Raw genomic sequence first — 23,181 nt, 5'->3', positions numbered from 1 at the left:
CCTGGCCTGACAGTCCAGCACCAAAGGTATTGTCTCCCAGAGTAAGAGTTGGCCATTGAGGAGAAGTGAAGAGAAACTTACTCACTCTGTAGGTTCTGAATGTTTGGAGTTCCCTATACCCAGAGGCCCAGTCATTGAGTGTGCATTCAAAACTGGATGGATTGTTTTGCTACCTTTGAGGAAATCAAGGAATAAGGGGATAAGACAAAAAAGTGGAGTTAGGTACAAGATCAGTTATGATCTCATTGAACGGAGGAACAGGTTGGATCAGATGAATGGCCTACTCCTGCTTTATGATTTTTTTTAACGTTTTTATAAAAATAAAAGAAAACTTATTATTGTTTAAATCCCCCACTGCATTCATGATAACCCACCAGTTTTCAAAGGTTTGTAAGGGGATCACAGGCTGACCAGCTTTCCAACCTGTCATGGTAATTGCTCTTCAGAACATTCCTTCCTTACTCCCTTTAAATTTGTTGTATAACACCTTCATTGTCAGTTTTCTCCTCAGGCTTTGAAATCCAGATTCACTGCACAGCCTCAAAGCTGTGAATCCATTCTCTCCTTTGTACTTACTATCCTGAAAACTTTCAGGTTTTTAAACTCCATCCTTGGGTATCACTAAATCAAGAATGCTCGATTCATATTACAGGGATTACCTTTTACAACCATTTCTGTTTTCTTCTCCTGCATGAGCAGTGATCCCCAACCTTTGAATTTAAACTAAAAAGTATTTAAATATTTTGTTCCTCCAGTAATTTGGCTTTTTTTTGCAATTGTTTCACAAGGGAAAAACTCATGTCCGGCCACAATGTTAAAGAACATGACAAAACATCAATATGTGGTGCATATCTGCTCCAGTGTAAGCCATTCAACAACATACTGCACAGAGGAATATGAAGATCAAGGGGGTTGCTAAGTGCAGTGTGTAAAATAAAGCCTAATGTGGACTTACATTAATTGACCAAAGATTCTAAAGGGGCATAAATGTACACATTCATGCACATCCACTAATATGCACGCGCGCACGCGCACACGCACACACAACCACACACACACACACACAGAGTTAAAAATGATGTCATCTTTAAGATGAAGGTCTGTTCACCAAAACTGGAAACACAAGAGGACAGCACATATAGGAGATGTGGGAACCCACTGACCCAGTGAAGATGTAAATGATTTTGATTGACTCTCATACGAGGCTAATAATTCACAGAAGTGTTAATGCAGATATAGCAGGATATCCATTTAAAGGAGGTATATTGGGATTCCACAAGTTACCTGGCAAATCACATTGGCTTAATCTCACTATTCTTCCGTTTAAAATTAAAATTTGACAAAGAACAGGAACAGGCAGCATGTGACAAGTGTTGTAAGCCAGACAATATGTAATTTCACTCCAGATGAGGAAGTTGTGGATGATTATGCATAGATAATTGTGGAAAATAGAGCACACAGCAAATCTAATCATAACAAGCATATTAATCATTTATGTTGTGGTGGGCATGTCATGTTACATCAATGTGCCTTTACACATGTATACCACATCAATACATCTACGTATTCATTCATGATTCAAGGTGGAAGGAAAGGTTCTATTATTGCAGGGAGAGAACAATTCACGGCCCACCCATGGGAATGCATCACAACACAAAACCCAATGTCCTTCTGCCACACAGGGTTTGCCATTTTGGATCAGGACTTTCTACAGGCTCACTTCTCTAGATCCACGAAAGTCGAGCTTGAAGTTAGTGCGTTCGTCGGTGATGAAGAATAAGAGGTGACCTCATTCAAACATAAGATCCTAAGGAGGCTTGACAGGGTAGAGGTTGATATGTTTTCATTGGTAGGATAATCTCGAACAAGGGGACATAGCTACAAAATTAAAGGGGACAGTCATTTAAAACTGAGGTGCGTCAAAACCCCTTCGCTCAGATGGTGGTCAATCTCTGGAATTCTCTGTCCCCGTGGGTGGTGGATATATTTAAGACTGTGGAATTGAGGGTTTTGGGGAGCTGGCACAGATGAGGAGTTGAAGCCAGCATGGATCAGCTATGATCATATTGAATGGTGGGGCAGGCCTGAGGGGACCAGTGGCCTCCTCCTGCTCCTATTTTCTTGTGTTCTTGTGAGTGCAAGCTGCCCCAGGCAATTTCTGGGCCTACCTGCCGTCACTCAGGATTAAAACATTCACCAGCAAGGAATGATACAATGATGTTGTGAAGATTTAAAAGGTAGGATGCTGGGCAGGAGGGAGGAATGACCAATAGTTACATTACTTAATGACAAGGCGGCTCTGAATGACGTCAAGGACAGTAGGTTATCTTTAATCTTCCACTGATCATTTCCATCGAGAACTGTTTTGTACACTTAGACCTACTGCTGTTGGTGCTTTGGTTCCAAGGGGTAGGTTGCAGCCTTGGTTTAGTTAGCAGTTATGTGCAGCTGTGGTGGGGGGAGTTTGAATGCCATGTTATACACTTGCACACATCAGTAGAACATAGAACATAGAAGAGTACAGCACAGAACAGGCCCTTCGGCCCGCAATGTTGTGCTGACATAGCTAATCCCTCCTACCTACAGAATGCCCATATCCCTCTATTTTCCTCTCATTCCTGTGTCCATCCAAGCCCCTCTTAACAGCCTCCAATGAACTTGCCCCCACCACCCTATCAGGCAACGCATTCCAGGCATCCACCACTCTCTCAGTAAAAAATGTACCCCTCATGTCTGTTCTGAACCTACCCCCTCTCACCTTAAATGCATACCCTCTGGTATTGGATCGCTCAGTAATGGGAAAAAGATATTGCTTGTCCAGCCTATCTATGCCCCTCATTATTTTATACACTTCCAACAGATCACCCCTCAGGCTCTGCTGCTCTAGAGAAAAGAGCCCAAGTTTGTCAGGCCTCTCCTGATAGCACATGCCCTCTAATCCAGGCAGCATCCCAGTAAACCTCCTCTGCACCTTCTCTAAAGCCTCGACATCCTTCCTATGGTGAGGTGACCAGAATTGCACACAATAATTGTAGGACCAGAATTGTAGGCAGATCACATATCATGAGGAGATGCACAATGGCAGGCACCATCTGGCATAGTAGCAGCTGACCATGTACATCATCCAGTCCTGCTCACGTTAACGAAAACATTGAGAAATCAACCGAAACACTCACACACGAAGGTCCATTCCCAATATATAACAACTAGAGTCAGCAGATCATCTATAGCCTCTGAAACTCATGATTCAACTCTATGGCCACCCACTCATAACACTTCCTCAAATAGTTGCAGGCAGGGAAGTCTGGGAGGGGGTGAGGAGTGGTGAAATGACTAGTACTATGCAAAAATCCACACAAGGTAGGATCAGCAGATTTACTTGCTAAACTTACTGTGTAGGATTATTCCAGGTTTGTTTCTTTTGGTCTGTAGTACTTACCTATTACAGCATAGAAAGAGGCCATTTGGGCCATTGGGTCCATGCCAGCTTCCAACAGGGCAATCTTATTCCCCCTCTCCTTGCAACTTATTCCCTCTTTCATATCCATTAAGTCTCCTTTGAATTTTTTGCCATTTATTTACACTAAGGGGCAATTAACCTTCCAGCATGTCCTTGGGAATGAACCTTCATGTGTAAGTGTTTCGGTTGATTTCTCAATGTTTTCGTTAACGTGTGCAGGACTGGATGATGTACATGGTCAGCTGCTACCATGCGAGATGGTGCCTGCCATTGTGCATCTCCTCATGATATGTGATCTGCCTACAATTCTGGTCCTACAATTATTGCGTGCAACTCTGGTCACCTCACCACAGGAAGGATGTCAAGGCTTTAGAGAAGGTGCAGAGGAGCATCAGCAGAAACCCACACAGTCACAGGGAGAATGTACAGACTTCTCACAGTCAACACCTGAGGTCAAGATCAAACCCAGGTCCTTGGAGATGTGAGGCAGCAATGCTACCTGCTATGCCCTGGAAGTGTGAGGTTACCTCCCATGCCAATGTGCCACTCATTCTGCAAAAATAAAGGACAACAAGAACTACTCTGCATCAAGTGGCAAATGCCAAATTCCAGATGGAAAGGTAAAACAGATCTGAACTGGTTAAGAGGTGCCTGAGAAGAATGCATATTTGCATTACCATGGTCATTAAATTAACTATTGCCTAAGTCCTTTCTCCAGTGAACCAGTTTTCTGGTTTCCAAATTTGGTTTATTCCAGGAGTGGCCTCTTGTCTCCATTTCCATTTCTCATCAAAACTTCTATTTGTTTTAGACAGGAAATTTCCTCATTCAAACTCAAACTTCCATGAGGTTCAGAATTTCTCTCCTTGTTACACTCTTCTTGCACCTATATCAGAGTCAGATGGACACTCACACTGGCTCCACTAACACCTGATCTGACCTTAAGCAAAATAGTTGTATCATAAATATGATTCTACATTTGTAGATAACTGCAGAAGTTGTTCAAACGGCATTTCACCAGTTAAATCATCATTTCTACTTATGCTAACTTTTTTAGAGCCGAAGAATGCTCAAGGCAGTAGTAGAAGTGAATGAGTCACCTTCTGCTACTCCACCCTGACAAAACACTATCTCATGATTGCTCTGCCTGAGATGAACATGCAGGGAATTGTCCACCTCCACATCTTTTCATAGTAAACCTCAAGAGCAATGTGAATCAAGTACCTTTGGGAATTTCTGGGAATTTGCAAAATGAAATTAAAGCAGCTGTTTGGCATTTATCCATATGTGTTGCTCTTGAAAACAGCAACACTCGATGTCACAATGTGCTTTTGTTACCAAGTCATTGTAAGAGTCAATTTCTATGTATTCTTATAGCATGTTTTAGTCATTTTAGGGAAGATGGATATAACATGTATAGACATAATGGTTTTTGTTTCATATTAAGGTGTAGTCCAATTATGACTTAGAGTTTGATTAGTGTGAATGTTTAATAATGTGAAATCATAAAGAGTGACTCATGATATTCGAATCCACTCCTTTATAACTGGCTGTTGACTCTATGGATTCCTCATGGAATGAAATCCATATGGGAAACATAGCCTGCTCCTCTGATGCATTAGCTGCTTATCAACCAACATGATATCGAACAAATCAGGCCAAGGACTAAAGCTACATAGTCCGTGGAGATAATGACCAGTTGGTAATAGATCCACTACCAGTAACTTCAGCAACCATCAACAAAATAAGGGGGACAAATCAGCCATGGTCCCTTCTCATGATCATTAATTAGTGACCTGTTGGTGTATGGACAAAGAGCAAGGACTTTTGACCAAGTGACTGGTTGTACACGCAAACTTAAAAGAAATACTCATGACGAACAGCCAGTTAATGAGACTGTGGGGGCCAGTTGGCACATGTGGAACTTTACTCCAGAAAAAGTGGCCATAGAAGTAATTTCACAGCAGTTAACCTTTGCAAAGAGGCTGCAGAGAAAATGTGTATTAATTTCCAGGTGGTACCTCTTAGAGGTCCCCTACATCTATAAATAATGATGGGATCACCAGTGAAAGTTTACATTAGGATATTTAGTACCTTAGATTTCGATCTTATAAATAACAAGAGATTGTGTGGCATGGAGGACAACTAGGAGGTGATGGATTTGCAGAAATTATAACATTACTATACTTGCTCTTGTCAAACCTAAAGATAAAGGAACTGGGAGGTGTGGTTGAAGTCATTTTGGTGTACAATTGGAATGTTTCTATTACGCAAAGCAGCAAATGTACATTAGGGATGGAATTGATTAATACTCATTTAGAAACTCCAGACTCTACTACAAGCTCTGTGGGTGAGGTGAGAGTGAAACCCATGACACTGAGCCAGCATTTGGTTGAGCATGGCATCATGGAGCCCTAATAAACCTAAAGTGAATATTATTCTAGCCCTGTTCTAATTGCATAGGCTATTCTATCATTGAATCAATATAATAAAATGCCATGGAATCAAATAGTCCTGTTCCTGACCTGTCTGTAACTAGAGGGAGGGAAGACTATTCATGAAACAACTACCTTTTGATCCTAACTTCATAAATTTTGTAAATCTAGAACAGTCTGATCTAACTCTCTGATATGAAGTCTATTTCATCTGTCTCTGCAGGACTGAGTGGCTTTTTTTCCTGGAGTTTAATGACTACAAAGTCCACCATGTTTTCATCTTTAACATATCAACAAAGTGTTATTGTGACAATGTGCTGTCTGAGCAATCTAATCACATGCCTCATTTTTTAATCCTTTCTGACTCTGGACTACTGTTCTCTACTGGAAGTTAATCTTTCAACAAATGCCCACCTGTTTTATGCAAGTAGCTTCCAAACTGTTCCATACTGCTAAATATTTCACTGCTTGTGTTATCTTAATCCTTCTCACCTCTGGTTTGTACCAACACCTCCTTCATAAAGCACTACATAAAGTTACTGTGTAAATGTATGTCATTAGATGCAAAGTCACAACTGTTTTTACCAAAGAGGTAAACTGAAAATATCAGTGCAGTTTTGAAAAAGTGGTAGTGGCTAACAGTTAACATAACTTACATCCTGAGGGAAACTCTTTCATGAGAAACACTTTTATTTTCTTTCCATCCTGTTGAAAAAAATACTTTAAGGGTGGGACTTGTTTTCATGCCCCGAAGAATATTTGATTTCAGACACTAGGCTGAATGTATCCAAAGCACTCCGGAAGAGTGCAAAATGCTTTACTGGATGTGGCTGTCTGAACTGACAGACATTCTTTATTAATCAGAGGGCAACACTGGGTATATCCTGACTGGAAGGTGCAAACCAGCCAAGAACTGCTTCACTCTAATAACATAACAAAGGCTGAAGCTGAAAACTGCAGCTATCACATGAAATTTGAAGGGGAAAGCTGTTTTTGTTTTGTTTTGCTGTTTTGTTTTTGTTTTGAAGGGGAAAGCTGTTTTCTTTTGTGGCTAATTGGAATTCATTTGACGTGAACCAATCTCCACATCTGCAGTTTGATTTTAAATAAAAGCCTCAGCAAAAGACATTTTGCTTTTCATCTTTGAGGCAAGAAAAAATTTCAAGTACTACTTCATTATTTACAGAAAGGACTGAACTTGTACATAGCATGCCACTTTCTGTGCCTACTGGTTATTCATTGGCCTTGGTGTTCATGCTGCAGTGTGCTGTGTGCTGTGTGCTTTGTGATGGACTTCTAGGATCAGCCTACACAGCACAATTGCATACCGGATGGGTGAGAGGTAGGTAGCATAACCACCAAATTAACAGCAGTTACATGCTTGCAGTCTGAATTTGAGGTTACTTATACAGTAATATATATTAAGTATGTAGTATTTATAATTGAATGTATACAGTCGATAGTTGATCTCGTTCAAGCCAGCAGGGTCTTGGTTCTTTTGGGGCCTCCTCTTGTGTTGCTTGTTTGGTCTTTGTCAGATACCATTTTGGTTGGTCTCTGTGAGGGTTGTGTTTGTAGACGGTTTCTTTTGGGGCCTCACCTTGTGTTGCTTGTTTGGTCTTTGTCAGATACCATTTTGGTTGGTCTCTATTAGGTTTGTGTTTGTCGACGAGTGTGTTCAACAGGCTTGAAGAAAATGAATGAACTTCCTGAATGTCGAGACAGCTTTTTGTATGTTAAGGTATAACACATTGGTGATGAGGAAAATTGTTCCTGAAGTCACGTAGGAAGGAAGAGGAGGAAAGTCTGACTATTTGCCTTTAAAATGAAAGAATGAAAGCAAATAGGCCCCAACACTAGGCTCAAATGCAGTACTTGACTCTCAAATCCAGACAGGGGAAGAACGTTGTGAGATACTGTCAAACTTCTTTGCTGTAAATGACATTGATGATGAGTATAAATATAGGGCTATTGTACTTAGTGCAGTGGGTGCCGCTTGGTAAAATTTATTGAGAAATCTGCTGAACCCGGAGCGACTGTGGAAAGCACCAAACACTTGTAAAATCACACCAGCAGTGAGGGAAAAAAACGACAATTAGCCAACAACTAACAAGTACTTGATGGTCCCTTTAAGAAGTGCTGGTGGTGAAGACAGGAGTGTCCTTCTTGCTGCTGAACCTGTGTTTGGGCCTATAATGTTACCTGAAGTAATAGGTTCCAAACTAGCAGCCTGTGACAAATCAGCTTAGCACTTCAATTGACATTATGTTCTACTCACTTGCGCTAGAAAATCTATTTTCTCACTGGAAATTTAATTGCCCAGGTCTCATTTTTTAGGTGAGAAACAAATACAGCAAGATATGCTGGTAATGCACACTACATTGGTTTGCAGAGGTTACTGTGGTCTAAAGCATCACAATAAAGTAAACATTAGTCCTATCTTTATCAACTTGTCACCACCCTAATTGCTCAGATGGAACAACAACTCAGCAGCTCTGTAATTCTTATAAACATTTGCAAACTTCAGCAAGGTCAGGAGATGTCTTTAACAATCTTCTGAAGTTGCTGAAGTGAAGCAAATGATGGTGCCATGTTGGCATACAGAGACATCACCCACTGAGCAAGAGTGTATGATTGCATTGTGAGAGTTCTTTCCTTGTAAATTATTCAGCTAAAGTTTTTCACTGGCTTTGAAATAATAATTCTGAACTAACCTAATCTAAGTATACAAAATCCTCACAAACAGATGAAGAACTGTAAAGATAAAAATAATAAAACAGAGACCCGTTAACAATTTTTATGTGTGTTAATGGGTCTCTGTTTTATTATTTTTATCTTTTCAGTCATACCAAATGGCAGAGCAGAGGACATGCTTGAGGCCAATTACGATTAAGCTAATGTAAAATAATTTTAACAATGATCTACCTTTGCCTTCTTGTTCGCACGTCTAAGATTCCCATTAAACTCTGACTGGCATTGAATCTGAGATGTAATTCACAGACCTATGCTGGGAATTCCCAACAAGACTGAGGCCAGCTGTTAAGCTCCACATGAAGAGCAGAGACAGTGCTGCCTGTCATTCAGTCAGCCTGGACAGCTGTGTTCTTCAGCATATGGGTGAAAGTCAGCCTTACTGTTGAATAGCTGAGCAGCAGCATCCCAATGGGTGCTACGAACTGCAGCCTGCAAGATTCGACCCAATCTGTCCCACAACCACAAAATATTTTCTACTAAATGTGCACCCTATTGCTCTCCCACCCTTCCCACATGTAAAATGTCCAAATTTACTCTAATGTGTCCTCCAAACCCACCTATTGCTTGCAAGCAAGGAACAATTTCTTTCCCTGAAATTATAGATTGGTGGAGCATAGAAGGGAGTTGTGATGCAGGGTCTCAACCCGAAACCTCGACTATCCCTTTGCCCCCACAGATGCTGCTCGACCAGCTGAGCCCTCCAGCAGTTTGCTTTTTGCTCCAGCTTGCAGCATCTACAGTCTCCTGTGCCTCCATAGAAGGGAGCGATATGGCGCAACATGCCTGTGCCAACGCCTTGGAGGAACTTTTTATTAATAACATTTATTGGTAACAAGACTATCCACCCATCCACTGAACCACTGATGTTCCACATCTTAACTATTTTACTGATGTTACTTTGCAGCTGTCAGAAATTGAGGAGGATATTCCACTTGAATGTGGAGACTGAAAGTGAGGACAAGATGAATCCCACCATGGCTGTGAGAGTGGGGAGATGGATGGCAGCTGAATTGTGGGAGTGGAACAGAATATGCTGAGAGGATTTTCAACCACGATGGAGGGGACGTGGTTGAGAAAAAAAGGAAACAATTTCTCTCTGTCTACTTTATCACGTGTTAACAATTCTAAATGTTAAAATCTTATTGCTCCTTAACCTTCTATAATCAAATGAATAAGCCTAGTCTCTGTCCCAAGAACTAAACACTTTCGGTCCTATATCATTCTGGTATGTCAACCTCAGGTTTCCTCTGTGAAATTCGTAAGTGAACTAGTTAGGCTTTCACAGTAATCCAGTGGTTTCATGGTTAACATTACTGAGGCTAATTTCTTAAAATTAGTTGAATTTAAATTCCCCAGAGGCCATGGAGGGAATTGAATTTGTGACTTCAGATCAATGGTCCAAGCCTCTGGATGCCCTCACCTAGTACATGGATAGGAAAGGTTTAGAGGGCTATGGGCCAAACGCGGGCAGATGGGACTAGCTCGCTGGACAACACATTCGGCATGGACAAGCTGGGCCGAAAGGCCTATTTCCATGCCGTGTGACTCTATGACCTGCTGTGTTGCCTTTTTTGAATACTTTATCTAATTTCTCAAAAACAATCAACCTGGCTTACTATTTTTAAGCTGGTACATCTATTCCTTCATAAAATCATATTTTTTTAAACAATAGATGAATGAAATTTTGAAAGCAAAACTATTACACAGATATTGTCCAACAATGGTATATTTATTCTTTCACCATTGTAGAACACAAACCTTATGGTATGTATTCTAGATCTGAAACTCATTTTAAGATGTAGAACAATCTTGAAGATGGCGATCTGAACTGGGAAATCATTACGATTTTAGAAAAAAATAAACAAAAAATACAGGAGGGCAATTCAAGAGCTGAACTGTTGGACTGATAACCCTGCTTTGTATGTGTTAGGAAATGCTTCCTCCCATCAACCTGGGAGCATAGATGGAATTTCAAAGCTTAGTGCAGGTCTCCAAATCCAATTTTACCAGGCAGCAAATTATTAAATCACTCCAAGTTAATTCTGCTCTCCCATACCCAGATAAGGGTAATTACCAAAGTTTAGTGCATTTTACAAGCCTCGGAAGGATTTCTGATTAGAATATGTTTTCCTCCTCCGAAGTAGTGGGTTAATGAAACAGACACCAGCAAAATAATCTGATGCTGTCTTCATTAGTTCCTTTGAAATGGAATCTAATAATTTGATTTGGACTTCAGTCAAAGATTACATATTGATTGAGATAATCAGTTATTCCATTTGATGACAATAATTCCCATGTTGCTCGGGTGATAGAATAACACTGTGCTGTATGTGGGAAAAAAATAGAAGACTGAACAGTGGGATGCAGAAGAGAAAACATATTCTGAAAGATCATTAGATTATTTTTGGTTAGCAGGCCACGTTTATGAAAAATTGCCAATTTATCATCCTGACATGATAACAACCCCATTTCTCTCTCAATGCACACTGCCTGCCCTGCCGAGTATTTCCAGCATTTCCTTTTTAAATTTAGGCCATATTTACACACTTGTTTCCCCTCAGAAGATTTAAAATATAAGATGCAGCAGATTGTAAATGATCTGAGCAAGGACAAATTCAATACCCTTTATCCTGTTCCAACCTTTCCAATATTCTTAGGTCTAGGATATGTATCAAGAAATTTCAATAACTGTTGCTTTTGCTTTTGAAGATGAGATTGCTGAGGTGCTGTGAAAATTGGTACTTATTGTGCAGATTTGAAAGGTCTAGTTTGTTTTTGTTTCTGTATTAAGAATTTCAAACATGGAAACGGTGGTGTAATCTCTCTTGTAACAATTGCTGGTACTTGAATTCCTCCTTTCATTTAGTGGGACCTGGGTTATTATTGGTCTCCATAGGCTGGAATAATTCAGTTAATGATGAGGAACTCCAGTGAAAATCCTTCAGACAGGTGTGTGCGATAGTCTTAAGGACTCTGCTCCGTTGACATCTGAGTGATCTGCAATAGCAGCCAAAATACTTCCTCTATTATTTGTCTTCCTTAAGAAAGGGACTACTCTTTCCTTTTATTTTTAAATTAAAGTTTATGGTTACCATTTCAGTAAAAATTGTGCAAACTTTATGCAAAGTGCAATTGTAATTGCCCAGAACAGCTTTACATAAAGGTGAGCCAGAGGGTGGGAATAAGTGTACAAAAGGCTAAAGTCAGTAAATGTGAGAAGTTTGGAGCTGATCAGGTCCAGGAGGTTCTCCAAATCATAGATTCAGAAAGTAATACAGCATGGAAACAGGCCCTTCAGCTCAACTCGTCCATATCGACCAAGGTGCCCACCAAGCTAGTCCCATTTATCCGTGTTTGGCCCATATCCCTCTAAACCCCCCCACCCCCCCAACCCACTTATCCAAATGTCTTTTAAATGTTACTGCACCTGCCTCAACCACTCCCTCTGGCAGATCAGTCTACATACGCACCATCCGCTGTATGAAGAAGTTGGCCCTCAGGTCCCTTCTAAATATTTCACCTCTCACCTTAAACCTATGCCCTCTAGTTTTTAGTTCCCCTTCCCTGTGAAAAAGACTATGAGCATTCACCCTATCTGTACACCTCATGATTTCGTACACCTCTGTAAGGTCACCCCTCAATCTCCTTCTGTCAAAACATGCATAGAACCATTGATGTAGACAGGAGCATGTACACCGCCCTCTTTCCTGAAGTCAATGACCAACTGCTTTGTTTTGTTGACATTGAGGGAAAGATTGTTGTCATGACACCATGTTACTAAGCTCTCTATCTCCTTCCTGTAATCTGACTCATTGTTATTTGAGAAATGGCCCACGATGGTGGTATCATCTACAAACTTGTAGATGGAGTTAGAGCAGAACCTGGCCACACTGTCATGAGAGTATAGGGAGTAGAGTAAGGGGCTGAGGATGCAGTCTTGTGGGGCACCAGTGTTGAGAGAAATCGTGCTGGAGGTGTTGCTGCCTATCCTCACTGATTGCAGTCTGTTGGTCAGGAAGTCAAGGATCCAGTTGCAGAGGGAGGTGTTGAGTCCCAGGTCTCGGAGTTTGGTGATGAGTTTGCTTGGTACTATAGTATTGAAGGCAGAGCTGTAGTCAATTAACAGTAGTCTGACGTCGGTGTCTTTACTGCCCAGATGCTCCAGAGATGAGTGTAGGGCCAAAGAGATGGTGTCTGCTGTGGACCTTTATCAGCAGTAGGAGAATTGCAATGGGTTGAGGTTGTCTGGGAGGCTGGAGTTGATGCGTACCATGACCAGCCTCTCAAAGCACTTCATGATGGTGGATGTCAGAGCTATCAGACGGTAGTCATTAAGGCACATTACCTTGTTTTTCTTAGGTACCGGGATGATAGTAGTCTTCTTAAAGCAGACTGAAGCAGGGGGAGATTAAAAATGTCTGCAAATACCCCTGCCAGCTGATCTGCATAGGATCTAAGGACATGGACAGGGACACCATCCAAGCCAGATGCTTTCCACAGGTTCACTCTCCGGAAGACTGATCTTATGTCTGCAACGGTGACCACGGGTTCAGGTGCATTGGAGGCTGTCGGGATGAGTGGTGACATTCCACTCCCCTTCTTTACAAAACGTGCATAGAATACGTTAAGCTCATCAGGAAGGGATGCGCTGTTGTCAGCAATGCTGCCCGACTTTGTTTTGTAGCCCATTATAGTATGTAAGCCCTGTCACAGCTGGCAGCTGGTCTGGGACTTGATTTTGGACTGGTATTGTCTCTTGGCATCTCTGGTAACTTTACAGAGGTCATATCTCGATTTCTTATATAGGTCAGGGTCACGTGATTTGAACGCTGCAGTCCTAGACTTTGGTAGAGAGTGGATCTCCCGGTTCATCCATGGTTTCCAGTTTGGGAACACCCGGATTATGTTCTTTGGTACACAGTCCTCAACACACTTGCTGATAAAGTCCATGATGATGGTGACGTACTCACCTAGGCTGACAGCTAAGTCATTGAATATGGACCAGACTCAAAGCAGTCACATAGAAGCTCATCTATTTCCTCAGACCAGCACTATGTGACTTTCTGTACGGGATCCTCCTGTTTCCGTTTCTAGGTAGGCACCTTTAATGTTTGTATAGCAATGGTCAAGGCTTTTTTTGCCCCTGGTGGGACAGGAAACGTGTTGATCCAGATCCCCCTGTAATTTTTAATAACCTCCTTCGTTGGCTATGGTATCACCTGTTTTAGTGTCATCCACAAATTTACTAACTATTCCTTGTACATTCACATTGTTTATATAAGTACCAAACAATAAAGGTCCCAGCACTGACCTCTGCGGCACACCACTAGTCACAAGCCTCCAGTCCGAGAAACAACCTACAACCATCAACCTCTGCTTCCTTCCATCGAACCAATTATGAATCTAATTAGCTATCTCTCCCTGGATCCCATGTGGTCTAACCTTCCAGACTAGCCTGCCATGAGGGACCTTGTAAAAGGCCTTGCTAAAGTCCATATAGACAACGTCCACTGCCCTACCCTTATCTAACCTCTTGGTTACCTCCTCGAAGAACTCTAAGAGATTTGTCAGACACAACATCCCACATGCAAAGCTGTGCTGACTATCCCTAATTAGGCCTTGCCTATCCAAAAGTTGATAGATCCTGTCCCTCAGAATCCCTTCCAGTAACTTACCCACCACTGATATCAGACTCAGTGGCCTGCAGTTCCCTGGCTTGTCTTTGTTGCCCTTCTTAAATAACGGTACAACATTAGCCACCCTCCAGTCTTCCTGAACTTCACCTGTGGCTGATGATGAAGCAAATATCTCAGCAAGGGCCTCTGCATTTTCTTCCCTAGTTTCCTACAAGGCCGAGGATGCACTTGGTCAGGCCCTGGGATTTATCAACCTTAGTGCACTTTAAGGCTGCCAATACCTCCTCCCTAGTAATTCATATGTGGTCCAAGACATCATCACTCATTTCCCTCATTTCTTTAGCATCCATCATTTTCCCCTGGTCAGCAAGTTCAGCCTTCCAAGTCCAGGTAGGTGTGAGGCAATGAGGAACCCAGCAGCAACTACAGGCAGCATGTTCTACCCACCAGAATCTGGGCCCTTCCTTGTTAGCATCACTTTCTCAATCATCAGGCAATTCCAACTGCCTTGCTTTACCCCATAAGTTTTCACTATTGAGAAAATTTTATCTGTCTATTTTGTTTCTTCATTACAGAATCCTTTTTAAAATTAAGTTGGTGGTCTTTATCCTCTGTTCAGTTTATTGTATTTTAGCAGTTGAGGGCCAGTATCCATGACACGGTTTCTAAACCATGTTGCGATCACAAGAGGAAAGGGGATAATTAGGCATTTGAGGACAATAATTGAGCAAAAAGATTGTTGGCTTAATGCTGCAATAATTACATTTAGATGTTATTTCTGTCAAAAATATAATCACCAGTAAAGCTCTTACCTTAATAAGCTCTGTTGGCTCGTGACCCTCCTCAACAACAGTAAGTTGTGCTCTGCCATTTCTTTCATTGTCTCGAATGCCTGCAGCAACCTGGGCAGCCTTTAGACGCTCAAACTTATTGCATTTTGAGCCACACCACTGATAAATAACCTGTTGAGTATAAGATAAAAGTATTAAGATCAAAGTTTTCCATTACTGTGACCTCAGTAATTTGAACTGTACTGCTATGATGGCATTATGCTTATGTCCCTAGACTGGTAATGCAGGGAATATAAAAGGAAATATTACAATATTGATGCACATTGCTAGCATATTAGATCCAATTTTAAAGATTGTTACCCTTAGTTTATCCCCAACACAAAATAATTCTTAAAGTTTATAGAACAGATATTTCATATTCATTTGTGTTTGTAACTAAATCTTTGGGACAGTAAGTTCAATTTTTCCCTGTGTCCTTGCAGCTCATTCAAGTCACCAGCATTGTAAACAGCAAGAAGTGACAGAGGTCTGCTTCCTCAATTCTTCACCTGCTTTATGTGGCCTTGAAATTTCCATGGTTTCCAAACAAGACAGACACAGGCCTAGAGGACTGCTAAGCATCAAAGTCAGGAGGAGGTTCTCCCAACCTCCTCACCTCTGCTTCCTCCATTGTATGTCCAAACAGACGAGCACCTAAGCAAAGCTGGGAGACCTTCAGGTTGGAAAGATTTGAGAGAAGCAGAGATATTTCAGGCATTTTTACCCCTAATCCCAACAGGATGGTTTTGCCGGGAGTGTGGAGTTGGAGGGAGGAGATGAGCTGGGTCAATCCATTAGCTCATAGTAGGATAATCTGGTGCTTAAAACGTTTGGTAGGGGCAATACTTACTTGCAATGATCATGTCCAACACCTAATGAAAAAAAAATTGCAGATGCTGGAAATCTGAAATAAAAACAGAAAATGCTGGAAAATCTCAGCAGGTCTGGCAGCATCTGAGGAAAGGGGAACAGGTTACTTTTCAGATCATAGAAATGAGAAAGTTAGTCAAGGTAGGACAGAAGGTGGAGGAGGACAATGAGTGGAACTAAGGGAATTTTTCTGAGAGGGTGAAATAATGGGACAATTAAGAGGTAGTTAAGATTCTTTGTCTCACTCAGCTAACCTACCACCCTCCGAACTTGCAGCACTCCACTCACAAAGAATCAATCCTGACATCGTCACCAAACCTACCGACAAGGGTGGCGCTGCTGCTGTCTGGCAAACTGACCAATATAAGCCCATAAGAGTCCATAAGATATAGGAACAGAATTGGGCCATTCGGCCCATCAAGTCTGCTCCGCCATTCATTCATGGCTGATTTTTTTCATCCCAATTATCTCCACAACCTTTAACCCCCCCTTACCAATCAAGAAACTATCAATCTCTGCCTTAAATACACACAATGACTTGGCCTCCACCATGCTCTGTGACAATGAATTCCACAGATTCACCACCCTCTGGCTGAAGAAATTCCTCCTCAACTCAGTTTTAAAGGGACATCCCTTTATTCTGAGGCTGTACCCTCAGATCCTAGATTCTCCTACTAATGGAAACACCCTCTCCACATCCACTCTATCTAGGCCTTTCAGTATCTGGTAGGTTCCAATGAGATCCCCCCTCGTCCTTCTGAACTCCATTGAGTACAGGCCCAGAGACATCAAACGCTCCCCGTATGTTAAGTCTTTCCTTCTTGGGATCATTCTGGTGAACCTCCTCTGGACCTTCTCCAGGGCTAGCACATCCTTCCTTAGAAATGGGGCGTAACATTGCTCACAATACTCCAAATATGGTCAGACTACTGCCTTATAAAGCCTCAGCAGTACATCCTTACTTTTATATTCTAATCCTCTCGAAATGAATGCTAACATTGCATTTCCCTTCTTTACTACTGACTCAACCTGCAAGTTAACCTTGAGGGAAGTCTGAACTAGGACTCTCAAGTCCCTTTGCACCTCTGATTTCTGAATTTTCTCCTCATTTAGAAAATAGTCTACACCTTTATTCTTCCTACCAAAGTGCGTGACCATACACTTCCCTACGCTGTATCCCATCTGCCACCTCTTTGTCCATTCTCCCAACTTGTCCAAGTCCTTCTGCTGACTTCCTGTCTCTGCAACACTGCCTGTTCCTCCACCTGTCTTGGTATTGTCTGCAAACATGGCCACAATTCCATCAGTTCCTTCATCCAGATCATTACTGTATAAAGTGAAATGTTGTGGTCCCAACACTGACCCCCATGGAACTCCACTGGTCACCGGCAGCCATCCTGAAGAGGACCTATCTCGCAGATACCAAACAAGAGCTCTTAGTCATATCCCATGCATCATGATCCTACCATTGAACATCAGGCTGTTGTCCCCATGCAGTCATGGATTTCATTTCCTTGGGAGGTCTCCCCTCCGCAGCCTCCAATGTTGTAGTGCCAGATCTCTGCCCAGCCCTCTTCTACGTCTGGCCAAGATCCACAAGCAGGACTGACCAGACAGACCTATTTTTTTGGCCTGCTTTTGCCTCATTGAACTTATATCTTCCTAGCGTGACTCTTTCCTCTTTTCCCCATATGCAGTCCTTTCCACCAACCTCCGTGACACTTCAGGTGCCCTCCGCCACTTTGACAGCTTCCAATACCCCGGTCCTAACCATTTCATCTTACCATGAATGTATAATCCCTCTACACCTCCATCCCACATCAGGAGTGTCTGCGGGTTCTCTGCTTCTTCATTGAACAGAGGCCTAACCAGTTCTTCTCCAATAACACGGTGATTTACGTGGCTAAAGCTGTCCTCATATCAAATAACGTCTTCTTCAACTCTACTCCCTTTCTCCAGATCAAAAGTATAGCAATGGACACCTGCATGGGGCCAAGCTATGCCTGTCTTTTTGTTGGACATGTGGAACGGTCTTCGTTTCAGTCGTACTTGAACAGACTCCCTTGACCTTTTTTTCCAATACATCAATGACTGCGCTGGTGCTACTTCCTGCACCCATGTAGAACTGGAAAATATCATTACTTTTGCCGCAAATTTCCGCCCTGCTCTCACATTCACATGGTCCACCTCTTCCTTTCAGTTTCTGGATCTATCCATCTCCATCTCGGGGAATAAGTGAGCCCCAAACATCTACTGCCAGCTGACAGACTTCTACAGCTACCTTGCTTATACTTCCACCAACCTTGCTCCTGAAAGGACTCTATTCCTGTGTCTCAGTTCCTCTGTCACCGTTGCACGGTGAGGTGCACAGGTGTTTTGAAATCTCTTCCTTCTTCCACAACCATGACCTCCCCTCTACCATAATGGACAAAGCTTTTGCCTGCATCTTATCTACTTCCCACACCTCTGCTCTCACTCCTTCTCCTGGACAGAGCAAGAACAGAGTCCCCCCCAGTCCTTACCTTTCACCCCACCAGCCTCTGCATTCAATGGATCATCCTTTGCAATTTCTGCCAGATTCCACTACCAGGCATATATTCCCCTTCCCTTTCACCATTTTAAAGAATTCCTTCCCTTCGTGACTCTTGTGTCCGCTCTTCCAACCCTGCCCATTGCTCTCCATCATTTGGCATTTTTCCATGCAACCCGAGGAGGTGCACTATCTGTCCTTTCACCTCTTGCCTTCCCATTGTCCAAGTACTCGAAGAGTCTTTCCAGTTAAGGCAATGATTCACTTGCACTTCTTCCAATACAGTGTAGTGCATTCAGTGTCAACAATGTGGCCTCCTCTATGCTGGAGAAACCAACCACAGACTTCCTGATTGCTACTTGGAGTACCTGCGTTCAATCCGCAGGAGTGACCCTGAGCTTCCAGCTGCCTGCTACTTTAATTCCCCATCCAATTCCCACTCTGATATCTCTGTCTGTGGCCTCCTGCACTGGTACAATGAGGCCTAAAGCAAGCTCATGGAAAAACACCTCGTCTTCAATCTGGGCTCATTGAAACCTGCAGGACTCAATATCGATACCTCACTTTTTCTTTCAGTTGTCATCAGGATTGGCCATTTTTGCCTGTCATCCTTCTTCCTTCTTCTCTTTCATTTGTGGTTAAACTGGAATGAGTACAGAAAAGATTTACGAGGATGTTGCCGGGACTAGAGGGCCTGAGTTATAGGGAGAGGTTGGCCAGGCCAGGTCTTTATTCCTTGGAATGTAAGAAAATGAGGGTTGATCTTATAGAGGTTAATAAAATCATGAGGGGCATAGATAAGGTGGATGGTAGCAGTCTTTCCCCAGGGTAGGAGAGTCCAAAACTAAGGGGCATAGATTTAGGAGGAGAGGAAAAAGATTTAAAAGGGACCTGAGGGGCAACTTTGTCACATAGAGGGTGGTGAGTGTATAGAACGAGCTGCCAGAGGGAGTGGTTGAGGCAGGTACAATAGTATTATTCAAACGGCACGGTAGCATAGTGGCTAGCATAACGCTATTACAGCGCCAGCGATTGGGCTTCAATTCCAGCCACTGTCTGTAAGGAGTTTGTATGTTCTCCCCGTGATTGCGTGGGTTTCCTCCGGGTGCTCCGGTTTCCTCCCACATTCCAAAGACTTATGGGTTAGTAGGTTAACATGGGTGTAATTGGGCGGCGAGGGCTCGTTGGGCCGGAAGGGCCTGTTACTGTGCTGTATAACTAGAGTAAAGAAGCACTTGGATAGGTACATGCAGAGGTGGGGATGAAAGGGATATGGGCCAAACACAGGAAATTGGGACTAGTTGAAGGACCTGTATCCATGCTGTATTTTTCTCTGACTCTATGCACAGCCTGGCTTGCTGGGGTATGTCCCAGTAGAACAGACTATACAGCATTACACAGACTTCTCAACATTAGCAACATAGTACACAGACCAAGGAGCTCTACTCCTGCATTATTTCACCCTTTTAGAGAAACTCCCTTTGTTCCCCTTCACCTCCTCTGCTATCTAGACTAACTTATTTCTCTTGTTCCCAGTTCTGATCAAGAGCTTCGACTTAAACCATTAATTGTTTCTCTTTCCGAGGTTGCTGCTGGACCTGTTGAGCTTTTCCAGCATTTTCTGATTTTATGTCTAACACCAAAACTTGGTGGGAGAGGAAATTGAACCCGGTATTTTTAATATAATTGTTTCTGCAGGTTGAATTGCATCAACTCACAGTGAAACAGTAGCACTTTAATCACCACTCATTGAAGTATTCTTAGCTTCAGTGTGTTCTCATTTATATTTTTGCTTATATCTGCAGCATAAATAAATAACATGTTGTGGGAACTACAAGATATATTTATTCAACAAAAGGAACCAACTAAATAACATGAACACCAGAATTCAATAGAGTTCTATCATCTACTTCCCACTGAATAGGAAGCTATCTTTTCTTAAAGAAGTCATTTATGATTTTCTCTTCGTAGTAAATGGTATTTTTGTTTCCCCAGAGGGGACTAGTTTCAATGAGCTCTTATAGGACCTGACTTCGGGTACACCTTGGTGCAATATTGAGAGAGGGCTCCACTATCAAAGATTGCACGTGGAATGTTAAACTGAAGCTCCATCTAGGTCAGGGTAAGAGATGCTCCAAAAGTAATCTGATGACAGACTTTTTCCAAGAATCCTGCTCAATAGCTCTTCTTTCACTGAAACAAAGTAACCAGTCATTCATCCCACTACTGCTTGCGTAATATGCTGCTGCAGTCAGAACATTTCTTCAGAGTTGGCTTGTCTAAGAAATGCTCTTTCCCAGACAACATCTTGGGGAATCTCCTCTGCATCCTCTCTAGTGTTATCATGTCCTTTCTATAGAGTGACCATCAGAACACCGCACAGTATTCTAGCTGTGGCCTAACCAATGTTTCAGATTGTTGTACCATAACCTTCCTGCACTTAGACCATAGAAGAGTACAGCACTGGACAGGCCATTCAGACCATGATGTTGTGCTGATCTTCATGCCAATTTATACTAAATGTCCTCCTCCTGTTTATCATCCATATCCCTCCATTCTTTCATATTCATGTGTCTACCTAAAAGCCTCTTAAGCTCCACCAAACTGTCTGATTCCACTGCTACTCCTGGTAACCCATTCCAAGCACTTACTACTCTCTGCGTAAAGAACCTGCCTCTCACATCACCTTTGAACTTCCCCCCTCTAAACTTAAAAGTACGTCCTCTGGTGTTTGACAGTTCCACCCTGGGGAACGGACTCTGACTGTCTACTTTGCCTATGCCTCTCATAACTTTAAAAACCTCTATCAGGTCTCCCCTCGGCCTCCAATGCTCTAAGGAGAACAACCCACGTTTGTCCAACCTGTCCTTCTAACTCATACCCTCTAATCCAGGCAGCATCCTGGTAAACCTCTTCTGCACCTTTTCCACAGTCTCCACATCCTTCCTTTAATGGGATGACCAGAACTGCACACAATAGTCCAAGTGCGGTCTGACTAAGGTCCTATATAGCTGCAGCATGACTTCCTTACTCTGAAACTCAACACCCCAACCAATGAAGGCAAGCATTCCATGTGCCTTCTTTACCACCTTGTCCACTTGTGTAGCCACTTTCAGTGAACTACGGACTTGGATCCCAAGATCCCTGTGTACTCCAACACTACTAAGGGGTCTACCATTATCTAGCTACTTTCTCCTTTCATTTGATCTCCTAAAGTGCAACACCTCACACTTGCCCGGATTAAACTCCATCTGCCACTTCGCTGCCCATATCTGTAACTGATCTATATCCCGCTGTATTCTTTGACGGTCCTTTACACTGTCCACAACTCCACCAACCTTGGTGTCATCCACAAACTTGCTAATCCACCCATCTACATTTTCATCAAAATCATTGATATATATCACAAACAACAGAGATCCCAGCACTGATCCTTGCAGAACACCACTGGTCACGGACCTCCGGCCAGAATTACAGCCTTCCACCCCTACTCTCTGTCTTCTATGGGCAAGCCAGTTCTGAATCCAAACTTGCAATTCACCCTGGATCCCATGTGTCTTTATCTTCTGAATCAACCTACCATGAGGACCTTGTCAAATGTCTTACTAAAGTCCATGTAGATAATGTCCACTGCCTTACCCTCAAGAAGTACCTTTGTCACCTCCTCAAAAAACTCAATCAAGTTTGTAAGACATGACCTGCCCCGGACAAAGCCATGCTGACTGTCCCTAAGCAGGCCATACCTTTCCAAATGTGCATAAATCCTATCCCTCACTTCTAGTCAATGTCCTGACTAATGAAGGCCAGCATCTTATATGTCTCCTTAACTATTTTATCTACCCGTGTTGCCACTTTTAGGGATCTTTGGATTGGTACACCCCAGTCCATCTGTTCCTCAATACACTCCAGGGCCCTACTATTCATTGTTTGTGTGCTACCCTCATTAATCCTTCCTCACACTGATCAGGATCAAATTCCATTTGCTACTGCTCTGCCCAATTTACCAACTCAATGCCCAATATTGTTCTTTAGTCCAAGACTACCCTCTTCACTATCAACAAATTTATCAATCTGCAAACTTCTTAAACATACCTCCCACACTTACACCTAAACCATTAATGTATAGGTGTCACAAGCTTCCAATCACAAAACACAGCCCTCCACCATCACCCCCTGCCTCCTATTACCAAGTTGATTTTGGATCCAATTTACCATGGATTCCATGGGGCTCTCCTACATCAAAGGCCTTATTGAAATCCATGTAGAATATAACACCTATACTGCCTGCATCAATACACTTTGCAACCTCTTCAAAAATTTCTTTCAAATTGATCATACAGGATCTTCCCTGACAAAGCTGTGCTGATTCTTTTTGATTAACGCCTGCCTTTCCAAGTGTACTGTAGATCAATCCTGTCCCTCAGAATTTCTTTTCCAATATTTTCCTTGCTACTCATGTTAAACTAACTAACCTGTAATTAGCTTGGTTATCCCTGTATCTCTTTTTGAATAAAGGTACCACATTTGCTGCCTGCACCTCACCTGTGGCCAGCAAATATCTAAAAGTCTCTGTCAGAGCCCCAGCAATCTCTTCCTTTGCTTCCCATAGCAGCTGGGGATACATCTGATCAGACACAGGGGATTTATCCACTTTTAAACGCGCTAA

The 23,181-nt window shown here is 42.4% G+C and overlaps 1 protein-coding gene across 1 annotated transcript in view; it reads right to left on the bottom strand.

Annotated features, from left to right (window-relative positions):
* Nucleotides 1-23,181, bottom strand: part of scin (scinderin) — a 124,020-nt gene that overhangs the window by 70,197 nt on the left and 30,642 nt on the right. The window contains exon 4 of the mRNA XM_052015922.1: nt 15,098-15,247. Coding sequence (XP_051871882.1) covers nt 15,098-15,247 — 150 coding nt within the window. The remainder of the gene's footprint in view (nt 1-15,097; nt 15,248-23,181) is intronic.

Source organism: Pristis pectinata, chromosome 5 (genome assembly GCF_009764475.1).
Source record: "Pristis pectinata isolate sPriPec2 chromosome 5, sPriPec2.1.pri, whole genome shotgun sequence".
Classification (NCBI taxonomy): domain Eukaryota; kingdom Metazoa; phylum Chordata; class Chondrichthyes; order Rhinopristiformes; family Pristidae; genus Pristis; species Pristis pectinata.
Note: the sequence above shows the minus strand (reverse complement) of the source record. Positions and strands in the feature narration are given on the sequence as shown.